The 17,261-nt window shown below is 36.6% G+C and overlaps 3 protein-coding genes across 4 annotated transcripts; 1 reads left to right on the top strand and 2 right to left on the bottom strand.

The window, feature by feature from the left end:
- Nucleotides 1–544: 544 nt before the first annotated feature.
- Nucleotides 545–4,550, bottom strand: LOC125209244. Its single transcript, XM_048108847.1, has 4 exons — nt 3,852–4,550; nt 2,995–3,507; nt 2,321–2,816; nt 545–2,211 (listed from the first exon to the last, which is right to left on the bottom strand). The coding sequence occupies exons 1-4, from the start codon at nt 4,548–4,550 to the stop codon at nt 545–547; spliced, it is 3,375 nt and encodes a 1,124-aa protein (XP_047964804.1).
- A 2,535-nt stretch (nt 4,551–7,085) lies between these two features.
- LOC125215170 (transcription initiation factor IIA large subunit-like) lies at nt 7,086–11,972 on the top strand. Of its 2 annotated transcripts, none has more exons than XM_048116506.1 (11): nt 7,086–7,392; nt 7,593–7,766; nt 7,861–8,079; nt 8,234–8,282; nt 8,430–8,488; nt 9,384–9,503; nt 10,272–10,388; nt 11,095–11,158; nt 11,242–11,396; nt 11,517–11,600; nt 11,691–11,972. In XM_048116506.1, the coding sequence occupies exons 1-11, from the start codon at nt 7,264–7,266 to the stop codon at nt 11,712–11,714; spliced, it is 1,194 nt and encodes a 397-aa protein (XP_047972463.1). In that variant the 5' UTR covers nt 7,086–7,263; the 3' UTR covers nt 11,715–11,972. The 2 variants fall into 2 exon arrangements, with proteins under 2 accessions (XP_047972463.1, XP_047972462.1); XM_048116505.1 differs by having other exon boundaries at nt 7,087–7,392; nt 8,231–8,282.
- Nucleotides 11,973–12,224: 252 nt separating this feature from the next.
- On the bottom strand, nt 12,225–16,315 carry LOC125216247 (ATP-dependent zinc metalloprotease FTSH 10, mitochondrial-like). The gene is made up of 8 exons (XM_048117905.1): nt 16,221–16,315; nt 15,868–16,096; nt 15,737–15,784; nt 15,256–15,392; nt 14,146–14,661; nt 13,246–14,019; nt 12,927–13,154; nt 12,225–12,837 (listed from the first exon to the last, which is right to left on the bottom strand). Exons 1-8 carry the CDS (start codon nt 16,269–16,271, stop codon nt 12,424–12,426), a joined length of 2,397 nt encoding a protein of 798 aa, XP_047973862.1. The 5' UTR covers nt 16,272–16,315; the 3' UTR covers nt 12,225–12,423.
- Nucleotides 16,316–17,261: the final 946 nt, after the last annotated feature.

Genomic DNA, 17,261 nt, shown 5'->3' with positions numbered 1-17,261 from the left:
AGTTAATAGCTATTGGCGGTGGGATACAAACACATGTCTCCACCAGGGGCGGACCTATAGTAGAGCCTGGGTTCCCGTGGAACCCCTATCGTTAGTAAGATTCATAAATATATCCACTTTGAAAGTGGACACTTTGGACTCCCTCTTGAAAGATTTGAGTTCGTATCCATTGGAGGTCAATTTTATGTACAACTAGTTTTACCACCCGTGCTATGCACGGGCCATAAAACTTGTAAAAAATTCTAAGATAAATGAAATAAAAAAAGTAGATGATAAATATTGTATAATTATGCTTGCAGGTCGAGAATAAATGTCTAACTAAAAAGCACATTGTAAATATCAAGACAAATTTTATTATATCTATTTCCAATGAACAAATAATTTTTTAGAATTTTAAATGAAGATATGAATGGAATAAATAATTTATAATACAAAACAAAGATGAAATAATGATGCTTATATACATAAATAGTAAAATAGGTTCATTTAAAAAACATAAATATTCATAAATAGGAACTTACACAAATATCAACAATTCAATAGTTCATAAGTTTTGAAAAACTTTTTTATAAACAATGTTAATAGTAGAATCACCACTGCTTTCATCTTCTTCATCTTTACACACCAAAATCTTCAAACCTTCACGACTTGTGACTCTTGATATAGCAACACACAGTTGTCCATGATTGAAAACAAGTTTTCTCAAAAATAATCCAACATGAGAGAGTGATTGACCCTGACTCTTGTTAATGGTCATTGCATACGACACAGCCAAAGGAAATTGTCTTCTTTGGAACTTGAAAGGCAATCTTGGATCAGATGGTATTAAGGACATTCGAGGAATCAACACTTTACGACCAATATTATGGCCACCCAATACTTGTCCCTCCAACACATAATCACCTAATCGTGTAATTATCAATCTTGTGCCATTACACAACCCGTTAGACAGGTCTATGTTCCTTAACAACATCACAGGAGTACCAACTTTCAGCAACAATTCATGGTTAGGTGTACATGAACACTTCAAATTATTCAAAAACTCAACAGAATGTATCTCAGCAAGACCATTTGATGTGGAATCAGAGTTTGAAATGCTATCAGAACTAAAGTAAACTCGACATTGAGCCTGATCCAAAGAAATCATGAATTGGTTAACCTCATCGACTACCTCTAAAGTAGGAGCAAGTATAGCACGACCATGCAAACAACTGATCAATTCTTCAGGATTCATGTAAGAAGGATAGATGTTTGAAACAATGGTTCTAAGAGGATCACCAGAATTTGGCAAAACAATGTCAATAGGAAGTTGAATAGCCACTTCACCATCATTTGGACCACCAATAACACCATCTCCAATAGAAGCAACCCAAGAAAAAAATTCCTTCAACTCAGAGGCTTCATCAACATTTTCAACATTCAAAAGCCTCATATTTTTGGTCAGCCTTAAAACTGTGCACCTCTTCCAAAGATAAGATGAGTTAATGGTAGCATTCACAACATCTTGACGACTGCCTTTAGGAACAGCTGACAAGATTTGTCTAAAGTCACCACCAAAAACGACTGTTTTTCCACCAAACGGTTTGTTACTATTTAACTCATTGCATACACGCATAATATCTCTTAAAGTTCTATCCACAGCTTCTATGCAATGTTTATGAATCATCGGAGCTTCATCCCATATAATAAGCTTAGCTCTCACAATCAACTCAGCAAGTGCACTCCCTGGTTTAATATTGCACATAGAATCTTCATTCACATTAATGGGAATTTTAAACCGAGAATGAGTTGTTCTACCACCATGCAATAATAAAGAAGCTATGCCACTGGACGCCACATTTAAAACAATATCTCCTTTCGAACGAATCCCTGCAGACAATGATCTCCAAATGAAAGTTTTCCCAGTACCTCCATAGCCATAAACAAAAAATATTCCTCCATCATTTGAATGAACAAATGACATTATAGTGTCATGCACAGAAAGTTGTTCATCAGTGAATTTTGAAATAAATTCCAAATATTCCCTTGCTAAACCTTCACGATCATAACACAACTCATCACTGATCAGTCTATTTTCACTTGATTCAAAATACTGATTATCGGGATACGGCAAACCATGGAAATCACGCAAAGTTTTGTCAACATTCAACAACAATTTTTCAATCTCTGCCAATGCAAAATTCTGAATTTCATCCTCACTCAAGATCATACCTATAGTAATTAAGAATACGTTGTTAGAATTAAACTTATATTATAAATTAAAAATAATAACAAATAACATAATAAACATGCAATGAAAATAATTATAAAAATAACTTACCAGGATAATTTGTTAATTTTCGGCGGTTATAAAGAACATCTTTAGACAAATATTTCCAACAACTTTGCCAAACAAAATCCGGGCGTGAAATAGATTCCGATGTTAACAAACTCACAAAGAGCAATCTCAAAGAGTGAGCTGAAGCCCAAAAAGAAGCCTCTGCAATTCCATCAACATATTCCTTATCATCATCCAACAACCCTAAAGCAAAGCAAGCATCTCTAAATGTCTCATACTGAACACCATTAACACATCTGATGTCTTCATAGAAAGAAGCTCCTTTAACAATATTCAACAAACATCTGAGATAATACATATCACCAGAACCGGGAGCAACATAAAACAACCTTCCAATCGAATATCTTTGTTTCCTAGGTTCCCAGTGATTTTTCTTCCATACAAACTTCGTCGGAAATTCACCATAAGTGAGATCTCTACCTTGAGAATATATCTTATTTGCTTCCATCCAAGCCAAGAACTTACTTTCATGAATTGTCTTACGATTCAAAACAGTATCCAAGTCATCAGCCTCATCAAAAATGACATGTTAGTTGATCTGGAAGATGAAAACTCAATCGTTCAACAGGAGGATCCTTATATTGAATTTCAAATCCAAATATTCTCCAAGCAGCTTCACAAGATGATATATACCTACAATCGTAGTACAAACTTACTTCATCAATACATCGTTCAGCACCATCCGCACCAGATTGGAAAAAAGAAGTCGTCACACGGTCATAACCCTTATTTATGTACTTAAACAAATATTTAATAGATTGCGACTGATTGCACCACTCAACGTTGACATGACCGCCATACTTCATAAGAAGAAAACGGTTGTGCGGAACAACATATCTATTATCTAAGGGCACACCATCCTTCATGACAACACGACCATTATCTCTACATCTGTAAACAGGATAGCCATCATCATCAATGTTTGTGGCCGCGAGATATTTCTTGGGAAAATATTTGGAACAACGTCCATTGAGCATGCAAGGAGATGATTTTCGAGCAACACCACACGGCCCATGCATCATGAATTCTTTAACATACTCATGATAGTGAGGATCAGTTACTTGGTCGGGAAGTTCAGCTGAAATGATCTCATCAATGCGTTGAGGCTTAGGCTGTTTGTCCTCATTGCTTAAAAACAGCAAAATATGGGCATGAGGCAATCCACGTTTCTGAAATTCAACCGTGTACACAACTACACAAAATAATTGAAATAAATTATTTTTCAGAAACAACTAACAAACAATTTATAAAACAATGTCTTTAATTAGATGTCCCATGTTCAAATATGAAAGCACAGCTCCAAATATTTTTTTACTCTTAAGATCTCTTATCAAACTATCCAACTTGACTTTAAAGATCCTACAAATAATATCTGGACGATCATCTGATTTCAAACCCTTAGATGCAAGATATCGACATATCTCTGGCCACTTAGGATTGCATGTAAAGGTAATAAACAAATTTGGATAACCAATCCACCTACAGATCGCCATAGCATCTTGATAATTCTGACCATATATCGAGTTCCACCAACAAAACTGGAAGGCAAGATAATTCGTTTCCCATGCCTTGAACCATCTGTCTCACTACGAAGAACAGCTTCCGCCAAACCACTATATAATTCAGCCCGCAACCTTTTCTGATGGGTTCGTACATAAGTAAGACGACCAGTTTCAATCATTGTATAGGCATCAACAACAAACTGTTGAAACAATCGCCTTCCAAATAAAAGAATAGAAAACTCAGAATTTCTTTCATGCAAGCGAAACGCAAAAAATTCTTTAGGACTAATTTTTTTTCTATGGGTCGAAGAAGAAGAAGAATTTCGGGAAAATCCAATATCTTCTCTATAACCATCCTCCCCATAAGGAAACAAAAGTGGATACTGAAGTGGAAGATAAGAAGGATGCAGTTCACTAATGCGTTGCAATTGCCCTGACTTCTGTACAACAACAATATCTCTGTCACCCAAAGCTTCATCAAAATCCCCAACGACAAGCATAGCAACCTCATAAACAGAAGGTAGGTTATGAGTTCTTCCATCCCTACCTCTCTTACCAAGCAACCTCAAACTTACATTGGGTTGATTTTCATGTCCAATCTTTTCTTTGACCATACGAAAAGACTTTACTAACGCATTTTCTTCATCCAACATATGTTGTAAATCACTAACAATCTCTAAATGAAGATTATTAACAGCATCCCTTTGCATGTAAAATAAAAATTAACTAAATTAATTTTTTTACAAAAAAGCATGCAAATTAATATATGGATCTTTAAAAATGAAAACTATTCACCTCACGGACGTTATTCTGTAATTGATCTCATTGTCCGTATCATACACATATAACTGGGTTCCCATGGAACCCCTATCGTTCGTAAGATTCATAAATATATCCACTAGCGGAAGTGGACACTTTGGACTGCCTCTCGAGAGATTTGAGTTCGTATCCATTGGAGGTCAATTTTATGTACAATTTATGCTTTCATTCACATACCACCTTTTATACGCTATTCACAAGTTTTAATTTTAACTTGCACACATTTCATTATTTTTTGTTTCGCACACACTTGGCAATAAAAAAAATTCCTTATTTATTACTCCCCGATAAAATGATAACAATATCATTTTTAGATTTTTCTCTTTCTTACTTTATTATTGTATTTATTTACTTACTTAGTAAAGGGCACTATATAAAATCTCGTGCACACACTTAATTTTTTTGTTTCACACACACTTTGCAATAAAAAAAATTCTCCTTATTTATTACTCCTCATTGAAATGGAAACAACACAATTTCTATATTTTTCTCTCTCTTATTTTATTACTACTTATTTGCTTAACTTATAAAATAACACTAAATAAAGTTTCGCGTCGGAACACAAAGGTTTTACATTTGGTGGGACAAAGGGAGGTATTTGTCACCATCATTTTATCATTCGCTATTTCTTATTTATCTATATATCTTGTAACTTCCTACGAACCATGATACAACTACTTGCGGTGAGGCAAATATCGAAAATTACTCTACAACTCTTAATAGTAATTGGACCCTCCAAAGTTGAAATCATACGTCTGCCACCGATCTCCAGTATGCAAGTCACACTGGTTAACTATAGTTCGGACATAGAATATACGAGTAACCAAAAATAGTTGGGGTTCTAAGGATCCTATGATTTAATGTAGGTCCCCCTCTGTTGAGTTGAAGTATCTATTTTCTGAACAAATAATACTAATTTCGTCTCATATTAAGGTCACATTTGTTATTTTGGTATGTCTCACAATAAGAGTCATATATTATTTTTACCATATATGATAAATAGGTCTCACATTCTACTAATTAGGCTTGTCAAAAGGATATCGGGTATTGGGTACCCGATATCCAAACCCGAAAAAGTCGGGTAATTGGATACCCGATATCCAATTTTTCGGGTTTCAGATCGGGATCGGATAGTGAGATTTTTGGATTGTCGGGTATCGGGTTACCTGATATTCGATCGGGTATACCCGAATTACCCGATTTTTTAAAATTTTTTAATTTAACAAATTATGTATATGTAAATACTTTGTTTATTATAAAACCAAGTCAGTCTACTACGATTAATACTTGGAGACATTATTGTGTATGTATGTGTTAATACTTGGCAACATAATAAAAATCTCAAAAATTTGGTTTAATTTCGAATTTTCGATGGACTTTCTTTAATTATTAGTGTTAATATTTATCCATAGAATTTATTAATTTTATTTAATGTAAGCTGGTACATGATATATTTTGGCAATGGTTTGATTTCAAATTCACATGAAAGGTAATTATCTTTATGGATTAATTTTGTTTAGTTACTTTTGTTTGAGGATGAATTGCTCATTTTGTGTTTAGTGTCATTTTTTTATACATGTTGTTTAGTGTCATTTTTTCTTTTAAATTCGAACTATTTTAAGTTTGTATTTCTAAAAGTTTGTAGTTAAATTTCTAAAATAAAAAATAAAAATAAAAAATCTAAAATTGGGACTGGATACTCGATTTTTCGGGACTGAATACCCGTGTCAGGTATTTGAATACCCGAAATCAGTTTCGGATCGGATATCGGGTATTAGTTTTTGGAAAATTCAGGGTCGGCTACACGAAATTTTGGATCGGGTATATGCGGATGTCCAATTTAACATGCCTACTACTAATTCACTTTAGTCTCATTCGATTATATTTAGTTACTGATTCTAGTTTGTATTATTCGAAAACTAAACACTACAATTTTATTCTATTTTATAGTTCTATGAGCATGTTTTTACATATTTATTTAAGACATTTAAACGTAATTTGTTTGTAATTATTTAAAACTAACACTAGTAAGTACTTCCTCCGTCCGCGAATAAGAGTTTCGTTTTTCCATTTTAGTCCGTCCGTGAATAGAAGTTCCGGCCGGTTCATAATTACCATAAGTGGTAAATAGGCCTCATATTCTACCAACTCATTTCAATCACATATTATTTAAAACTAATATATTCAAGTGAGACTCATATTCCACTAATTTTCTTCTATCCATTTTTCTTAACATTTATTAAAACACGTGCCGGAAAGGAACGATACTCCTGCGGACGGAGGGGTACTTTTTAAAGCAAAAAAATTTGTGATGACTTTGTGACCGAGTTTTCTTTAATTTGTTAATAAAGAGCATTAAATGATGCCACGTGGAATTGAGGCGTGAAAACGGATGCAAACCTATTTATATTCCACTCTCTATTCATAATTTCTGTTCCGCCCTTTTCCATCTCATGCCCTTCCTCTCGCCGCCTTTCTCTCTCCTCGCCGGCGACCTTCTCTCTCTCTCCAATTCACTCCTTAATCCGTTCAATCCACCCACGTAGATTTCGATTCGGAGCTTCTGCTTTCACGTTGCTCGATTCTAGGTTTTTCTCCTAAGAAATGGCGGGCACCGGCACCAGCACCAGCAATATCTACATCCACGTCATCGAGGACGTCATCAACAAGGTCCGGGATGAGTTCATCAACGACGGAGGCCCCGGAGATGACGTTCTCGCTGAGCTTCAAGGAGTAATTTATCATCCGCTCACTTAATTTGGATTTTGAGCTGTTTTAGGGTTTAGTGGTTGAATTTTGTTTTGTGTGGTTTTAGGAGTGTGTTGCGATTTCGTATTTCATTAAAGGATGATTGAGTAGTTCTAGTGTTTTGAAATTGCTGGATCTGCAGCTGGAATAGCATTGTTGATTGTTTTTTGGTGGACATTTCGCAGATATGGGAATTTAAAATGATTCACGCTGGCGCGATTTGGGGCCCGATAGATAGGTCCGCGAAACAAAAGGCAGCAGGAGGTCCGGTCACGCCGAACCCCGTCCATGATCTTAACGTACCCTATGAAGGCACTGAGGAGTATGAAACTCCCACTGCTGATATGCTCTTTCCTCCGGTGAGTGCTTGGTACTATTGTTAATGTCGAGGATTAAAATGATGGTATTATGCCTTGACTTTGTACTGTTAATGTTTTTGCTTGGGGCTTTCAGACCCCACTACAAACACCTATGCAGACGCCATTGCCTGGAACAGCTCAGACTCCCCTTCCTGGAACAGCTCCAACTCCTCTTCCTGGAAATGACAGCAGTCCGTACTTCAGCATTCCCACTGGTGGCACCCCGATAACCCCCAATGAATACTCCTCGAATAATGATAATGGTGGCGAGGGTCAGATGAGAGCTGGAGCTGGAAGGCCCAGCCCATATATGGTATGCTGAGCATGTTTCTGATTCATTTTTTTTAATATAGCTAGGAAATTCTGATTGATACCTTCAAATAAGTTTACAAGCAATTTCTGCACACTTTTTTTTCCTTTCGGCGATAGGTAGCTCCACTGAACTCTATATATTACTCTTGCAGCAGCCACCTTCATCTTGGTTGAGTCAAAGGCCTCCTCTTGATGTGAATGTTGGTGAGTGTAATAGGTGATGATTTATAACAATGATTCCTCTTAAGTAACTATGTAGATGTAGATGGCTGCAGTATATAATTTGTTTTTTTAATTGGTAGAAGGCAGTAATCCTCACTAGTTTCATACTCAACTTGTATTTCTTTGTAGCTTACGTGGAAGGTCGGGAAGAGGGTGACAAGGGAGCACCTAATCATCCACCAACTCAGGTTGTTGTCATTTGATGTTCATCTTTATTTCATGTTTTTAATTGGGTTCGATAGATGATGCCCATCAGTTATAAATTAGATATATGCCCGATAATGTGAAAAAATCACCCTTGTTAACATACGGAAATCTCATCTATGCAAATTGCTTTGTCCTATTTCGATGCTGGGAGTTCAATAACACACTCTTTTTGTAACGGTTAAGATGCAATCTTCTCTCTGATGTATTCTGCACTCTCATCTAATTGTTCAGTGTAGTATTAATTTTATAGCTAATACTGTATACTTGTTCAGAATGTAATTGACCTGACAGAAGAACACCTAAAGTGAATCACCTCTGCTTTGTAGTTTGTAGTGGGGCAGAGATTCGGGTAATTGAATATGAAATGTAATGGAGTGGTCTTTTTTCTGTTGGTCTCCCATTTTAAACTTAAATATGTGTTTCTTTCTCGTATCTTGCTAGATATCTGCCCACACTTTAGTTACAGTTACTAGATAGAGAAGTCGTTGCATTTGAAGTGCATGTATGAGGAATATAATAGGAGAAGTTGGAAACTTCTTGCCTTGTTGACAATCGAACTTGTGTCTTCCCAGTTTTTTAGGACAATATATAAATGCATTGGCAGGTGATGCTATCATCCCTTGATAGTCTTATTCTTATCCAACTATTAATATACTGAATCTTGCAGCAATGTTGATCTCCAAACTACCAGATTCAGTCTCTTTCTGGTTTTCTGTTTGAACGATATTGTTGCATATGCAAGAAACTGGGAGCAAGGCTCGCTAGGATGCTGTTTTAATCCATGCACACCATCACTATTAATCTGTTTATGTAAAAGCAATGTTGCAAATTGATTCATTTCACTCTGAAAGGATATAACTGAAGAACACAATGCAGGATTTTTTCTTGATGCCTTCTGGAAAACGAAAACGTGAGGATGTTCCTCCACAGTATCATTCCGGTGGATACATCCCCCAGCAGGATGGAGCTGGAGATGTTTCACCCGAGGTGTTGAAGGTGAAGTTTTGATTCTAAGCCACAGACTAGCAACAATTATATTGCCACTAAGTTGACACAGAGATTAAGTTGAACTAAGCCTCCAGGCACTTGGTTGATAGAATTCATAGTTCGTTGATGAACCCCTATATTGGTCTTATACTTTCAAATCATTATTTGAGAAGTAAAAAATTTTTAACACAGACCTTTCTGGATTACGTGGCTGTCTAGTTCATCTTATTTTTATACCTGTGGGTGCATGGTTCATCACATGCATGATGTATACCTTCTATACTCATGGGGAGTTTCTACAGTAGACCTTATGTCTAGATGGCTTTTTCCTTGTTTGGGGAGAAAATAGATTCGAGGTTTCCCGATATGGGAACCATTTTTGTACTTACAAGAAAGGTAATCACGCATCCATGAAATGCGTATTCAAGGGAAACGCTCGTAACCTTAATACACATATTTGAAATGTGTAACTGGGAAGACAAATTTCCGAAATGCGTAACTAACTTTACCTCATAGGAGTAATAGGAAAATTCTCCCCTTTCGGACAGAATGCACTTTCACATGTTAATATGGTTATCTTGTAGAAGAAGAACATGCAAGCATGGCTTGCAACAATTGATAGCCATTATTACCATGGAAGATTAGGGATATGACTTTGGTCTGTGATGATTCACCTGCCTTCACTCTGCTAACGGCTTCAGTGAACTGTTACGCATTTCAAACGTGTAAAACATTTGTTTTCTTCTATTTTTAATTGTGACTTCATACTTTTGGCAGGTGGGTCCAGGGAGCATTGCACAAATACCTGTTCAAGAAGGATCACTGTCTTGTAGGATTCCTCAGTCAGACGGACCCATACCAGATCCATATGATGATGCGCTTTCTACTCCCAATGTGAGTTTGCCTCTGTGAGAGTCTTATTGGTTGTAGTATTTGAACTTGCATGCAGTTAAATGAAGTGGATCTTTGTAGGAAATGATAGCCACCTGTGTGTAGTCATCCATTGTTTTGCTCCTATGCAATTTTCTGAGTGCGGCCCTGGGATGGGGGGTTTGGCTTCTGTTGTAACTTGTAAGGACTTCATTTAACTGATTTTTCTGGGCCTCTTTGGTTTCAGAACCAGTTGCTGGAGGCTGTGAGAATTTGTATTTATTAACAATTTTTTATTCTATGCCAATGTGTTAGATGTAAATAGAGGTTTCAATCTTTTCTCAAACTATTTTCGTCGCTAAAGTAGCACGCTTATTTATCCGATAGATAGAACATACTAATATGTCAAGGATATCTTTTGTAGTTGTGTGAGAGTTGATTCTCACGATGGCCTGATAGAGACCTGAAGTTTGCATGACTTATCTTTATGTTAAAAAATAGGATTACTCAACACAATGACGAACCTTTAGTTTTCAGATTGACTTTTTCATAATTACTCCTGTAAATTTATGGGTTAAATATGGCCGATGTTGTTGATTCCCTTTGTTGTATCACTTAGTATATCATTTACATATTTCATTAACTCTGATTATTAGACTCTCTCTCTCTCTCTCTCTCTCTAATACATCTCTCTCTAAATGAACCTAATTCCTTGTTTGTTTCTTAAAAGATGTACAATTATCAAGGAGTTATCAATGAAGACTACAACATAGTGAACACGCCTATGCCCAATGGTAAGTTGTCACCTAAATTGAGTGCCTCCATATGCCAGAACTGTTAATCACAGTTGTTAATGTGAAACCATCTGCATTTCTAGAGATGCAAGCAGCAACTCCTCTCGTTCCAAAGGAACCTGTAGATGATGATGACGATGAACCGTTAAATGAAGATGATGATGATGAGTTGGACGACCTGGAACAGGGGGAGGATCTAAACACGACTAATGATCTGGTTCTAGCTCAGTTTGACAAGGTACTGAACTGAACCTGTGAAATCTTATTGTGTACTCTGGTTATTTTCCAATGATAGTTATCTCATTCTGTTAGCGGTATCCTCTCGATATTCTCATTGATATACTTGTATAATATACAGGTGACAAGAACCAAGAGCAGGTGGAAGTGCACACTGAAGAATGGCATTATGCGCGTAAATAACAAAGACATTCTGTTCAACAAGGTTATGATTCCTTTGTATGTTCCTCTTCTTTGTTCATTACTCACGTGTGTATTTTATCTGTAATGGTTTGGGCATTGGGCTTTTCACCAGGCAACAGGAGAATTCGACTTTTGATTCGTTGGAGAGACACTTAAGCTGGCAGATCTCTCAGGCTCCGGTTTCAGTAGAGAACATGAATATTCACATTGTATTTGGTCTCTTTCTTGTATGAAATGGAAAAAAGTGAGAGGAAATGTTTCGATGGCCGCAATGTACAGAAGGGAGAGTTTATAACTTGAAGGATCGCTCTATAATTTCATTTTTGTGTACTCAGTCGGATATACTATGTTCCTGATATCTTCCATCTTTTTTACATTTCGATTATCTGTTCAATTTTGTGTATGTGATTTTCGAAATGTAGGTGCATGTTAAATATCTAACCTTTTTTTGCTATGTTTAAATTTTTGGACTAATTTTGTATCAATCCACAAATCTTGTACCCGGTAAATATCTAACATAAAGCAAACTACAAATCTTGTACCCATCTTTGGGATTTGTGTGTAAGAGAAAAGTTGTACTGCAAATCATACAAATGATGCAAAAACACTACACTTCTTGACATGAAAAACACTACACTTCTTGACATAAAAAACACTCGTTGCCCAGAATATATCGATCCAATTTATAGGAGAGTATATACAATTTGGCAAAGATCCAAAATTTGAATATACATTCTTGTCGTTGGAAAGTGGCGTTTCCAACTTCAGGAACAAGAGAAAATCTATACACTTTAGTTGTTTAGTATCAATTGGTGATCATCAAGCATCATTCTGTGATGTATTATTCATACGCTCTGCTCCTCGTCCTCGTCTACAAATCCGTGCATGTATCTATCGTAATTTGTCATCTCAGCCGGTTTGAAGGGTCTCTCCCCCAGCACACGCACCATGTCCTCTTGGTGAAGAGTTTCCTTTTCCAGCAACAACTCAGCAATTTCAGCCACGTGTTCCTTGTGTTCCTCAATCAACTGAACTGTCCGTTGGTACGCTGTTCTAACCAATTTACGCACTTCAGTGTCTATTAGATTGCCTGTTTTGCTGCTATAGGGTTTGCTCATCGCATATTCGTCATCCCTCTTGGGGAAAGAGAGAAGCCCAACTTTGTCGCTAAAACCATACACCGCTACTTGCGCATACGTCATCTTGGTGACCTTCTCCAAATCATCCTGAGCCCCAGTTGATATGTTTCCCAGCAACACCTAGAGTTGGACAGGGACGTAATGAATGTTTACAATGATGGGAGTAATGACTGTTTACAATGAAAAACAATATTATTCCACACAGTTACCTGTTCAGCAGCACGTCCACCAAGAGCCATGCAAGTCATATCAAGAAGCTGCCCTTTCGTCATTAGACGATTGTCGTTAGGAACATACTGAGTAAAGCCAAGTGCACCAGTACCACGAGGAATGATAGTGACCTTCAACAAAGGTTCCGCATATTCTAAAAACCAACCAGCCACTGCATGACCTGATTCATGATAGGCTACAATCCGGCGTTCAATTTTACTTACAACCTGTTCAAGCACAAACAAGTCAAAACTATCCATTATTTTTATCATGATAGAATTTTGCTATTCAAGACAAAATCAGCTATCTTCAACTTACCATATTTCTCTTCTCAAGACCACCGACTATTCTGTCTATAGCTGAATCAAAATGTTCCATTTTCACCATTGCTTGATCAGATCTAGCAGCAATTAGAGCAGCTTCATTACAAACATTTGCAATATCTGCACCTGCAAATCCAGGAGTGAGGGCTGCCAGTTTCTGAGAGAAGAAAGCAGGTTCATTGTCAAGTTTAATATTCTTCAGATAGATCTGGAATATTTGCTCCCGACCCTTGATATCTGGCTTATCTATGCTAATTTGCCGATCAAACCGACCAGGTCTCAACAATGCATCGTCTAAGATATCTGGTCTATTAGTGCCACCAAGAACGACCACATCAGCAGTTGTTCCAAATCCATCCATTTCCACAAGCAACTGGTTAAGAGTGTTTTCTCGCTCAGCATCACCACCGGAACTAAACATCCCTCCATGTCCCCTTGCCCGACCAATTGCATCAATCTCATCTATGAATATGATACTAGGTGCGCATTGCCTTGCTTCTTTGAACAAACTTCTAACCCTGGATGGCCCAACTCCCGTATACACCTCCATGAAATCAGAACCAGATATGGACAGAAAAGGCACCCCAGATTCACCAGCTGTAGCTTTTGCTAGGAGCGTTTTACCAGTCCCAGGAGGTCCAACCAACAGAGCACCCCTTGGGATTTTGGCACCCAGTTCCTTGTACTTCTTCGGGTACTTCAGGAAGTGAACAAACTCCATAATCTCTTGTTTTGCTTCATCACAACCAGCAACATCTTTGAAGTAAAGCTGCAGAAAAGAGGTCATAACCATAATGTTCAGCATTACAGACTAGCTCCTTACAAGGAAAATGTAATAGCAAATGAAAAACCAAGAAGGTAATGATGATTTTATTAAGAAAACTTAAGAGAAAACCTTTTTGTCTCCCCCATGTCTAAATTTAAAGTGAGTTTTCCCAGTGTCAAATAGTTTCTTAGAGTCAAACGTTCCCTGACCACCATTTTTGTTGCCACCACCTACTCCGGGTCCAGATTGCATTTTTCGACTTGCAAAGAGAAATGCTCCCAATAATAAGAGATTGGAAGCAAACTTCATCAGCTCTTGGCGCCAGACCACTTCAGAAACATATGTAACAGGTACATAATCATGTGGGTGTATGCCCAATGCTTCTTGGGCTTCCTCCAATTTTTCTTCAAATGTTTCAGCACTTCCAATGTTGAAGTAGTATTTATATTGACTTGGAATTATTGCTTTTGGCTGTGTGTCACTAACTGGAGTATAAAATTCAGATCCTTCAGCTGAATCAGCTCTGCTAGAATGATTTTGCGGCGAGCTTCTTACATAAACTTTGACAACAGATTTATTTGAAATAACAATATGGTCGACTAAACCTGGTTCCAGAAGATTAACTTTGAACTCTTGAAAACTAATCTGCAAGTTAATAATGAAATGAATGATAAGTTAATACATTAAGATAATGACGACATTGCACAGAAACGGACCAAAAGAATTGGTATGAGGAACCCCTAAAGTAAGCCACCTAATGTGGCATGAGTAACTGCAAACAGGACTGGTATGAGGAACATAATTACAAAGCAAGTAAAGATCGAAATATATTTTCAGTTAACAACCGAAAGGCGAGCCAGGACAGGGTACAAGAAACTTTAAAAAAAAAATCACAGACTGATAGTAAATACTAACTCATATGACCTTCAGCTGCTTAGTATTCACAGATGGATAGTCAAGACTTTTCGGCATGTTTGTTTATGTTTATGATTAAGGCAATAACTGAGATCTAAGGCAAAACATAGAGAACAGACTCATATTCCTATAGTACTTAACTTGAATTTTTTTCAGTTATATGTGAATGAAGAAATCTAGAACATCCTTATTCTGCCAAGAGCATTCAACAATGAAGAATTGCATATTTGAAGCTTAAATATCAGGTTTAATTAAGTCATTCTATTCTCTATGTCGTATTAACAAATAATATTGCACTAACTAGAAATTAAGCTAATTGGATACCTGTTTCTTTCCCCTCGGCTTTAATGGCATTGCTGGAGAGAACATCGCAATAGCAATCAATGAAGCCATTATACTTTGGACATCCATGGTAAATATCATTTTGCTTTTGCCACCATCCTCAGATTTCTTCCCTTCCTCTAAAAGATAGAATAAGTTTAATCAGAATACTAAACTGAGAAACTTGTCTATAATATTAAAGACAATATTCAAACTGTTAAAAGTGTGCAAGCAAAAACTTCCATCCCAACACCCGAAGCAATTTGCATTAATAACCATCCATAAGAACAGCAATAAATATCAAAATGAACTCAACTCCCAATATTTTCTTTGACACAAGAAAATGTGTTTTAACTGGAGAACTACTTGAAGAATATTTGATGTTAGGTTCCCTCAGTATGATTAATAACTAGTCCACCAAATTTCTTCCCATACAAAATACAAGCGACACAACACAAACATTAGGATTCCGATTTCTGCTCACTCTTTTTCGGAATCTCCTTCTTGTCTTTGGGATGAAAATTCTCGGAATCTGCACAAACAGGAATGAAGATTATAAGCTATCAACGTCACAAAAAGTAGAGTCAGTCAATTCGCAAGAAACTGTGTCCTTACTCTTCTTCTTTGGCGCTTTGCTACAGAAAAATCGGTTAATTCCGGGATTGCCAGAAAAGTATTTAAAATCTGATAGAGAAGCCCTAGGATTCGAGCCTTTGTTAGCTCGAGCCGCAGCCAAATAGCCTCTCAGAAACTCTAATTTTCCCTCAAAATGATTGAAATAGCTATTCAAACTCTCTTTATTGCAAGTAAGGGACCTCCTCTTACTAACTCCATTGATCACATTCTGCAAACGCACAAAAAGACCCAAGATCACACTAAAATTCTGGAAAAAAAAAAGAATCGAAACTACTTATAAAAAAAATAAGAACACGGAATCGAAATCTTTTTACACGGAGATAATCACATACTCGGTAACGAGAGGCGCGAGATAGCGAAGCTCCGATTCTCGAATTGATCATTTTGCAGTTCCAACGATTCGCGCCAAATTTCTTCTTCGTTTCTTCCTTCAATTTTTCGAAAAAGTTGAGCGAGAAACTGTTATTTTTGAATTTTGTAGTTGGAAATCAAATATCAGCCGGTCGGGTCAATGACCCGAATGTGAAGCGGTTGGGTCAAATTTTATTTGTATTTATTTATTTATATTTTAATATTGTGATTAAATGAGCAAAAAATAGAAACTTGAGATCATATGCAAAATTTGAATTGTATTTAATACAACAAATAAAGTAGCTACATGAGTTACTCCGAGGATCATAATCATATGCATATGAAATTGTGATTGCACTAATGTTTATAGTAAAAGGCACATTTTAAAATTTAAATAGCAGCATGTTATGTCGAATTATTAATAAGCATTGAAAAATATTTTGGAGTCTTAAATTTGCCACTCAACAAATTCGTAATTTCGAGGGGTGGGGATGATAAATATTGTTTTGTAACACAATTTCAATTTCAATAACCCTTCTTGATAATCTCAATTCTCAAAAGGGAGAAAATCCAGTGATGAAAGTATTGTTGAAAGAGATTGCGATGCAGATATGTTGATTACCACGACAACTTCAAAGGACATAGATTGATTGGGACTTAAGAACTAAGGACAAAAATACACATTGGAGGGTGTTATATCCCACATGCAAGAGTTGAAGTTTGGAAGCAAATCGCATTAAATCTCGAACGATGGCTACATCTCCTTGACGATGATTTGATCATCTAAATCATCCAAAAACAGTAAGTACCTACATAACTACACTAGTAACACAAACCTCAACATTAGTAGTAGTACCATCCTAATTCACACCATAAACAACACAGATGACAGACCCACCCTTTTTATTCCAACATCAGCATGCCTAAAACACTTGTTCTCCAATATAAATGTCCTAACATTTTCATAACATCATCTATCAACATCGTTATTGTGTAGTTTAATCTAGACTTTGCTTTCTAAA

The sequence above is a fragment of the Salvia hispanica genome, chromosome 3 (assembly GCF_023119035.1).
Source record: "Salvia hispanica cultivar TCC Black 2014 chromosome 3, UniMelb_Shisp_WGS_1.0, whole genome shotgun sequence".
Lineage (NCBI taxonomy): Eukaryota > Viridiplantae > Streptophyta > Magnoliopsida > Lamiales > Lamiaceae > Salvia > Salvia hispanica.
Note: the sequence above shows the minus strand (reverse complement) of the source record. Positions and strands in the feature narration are given on the sequence as shown.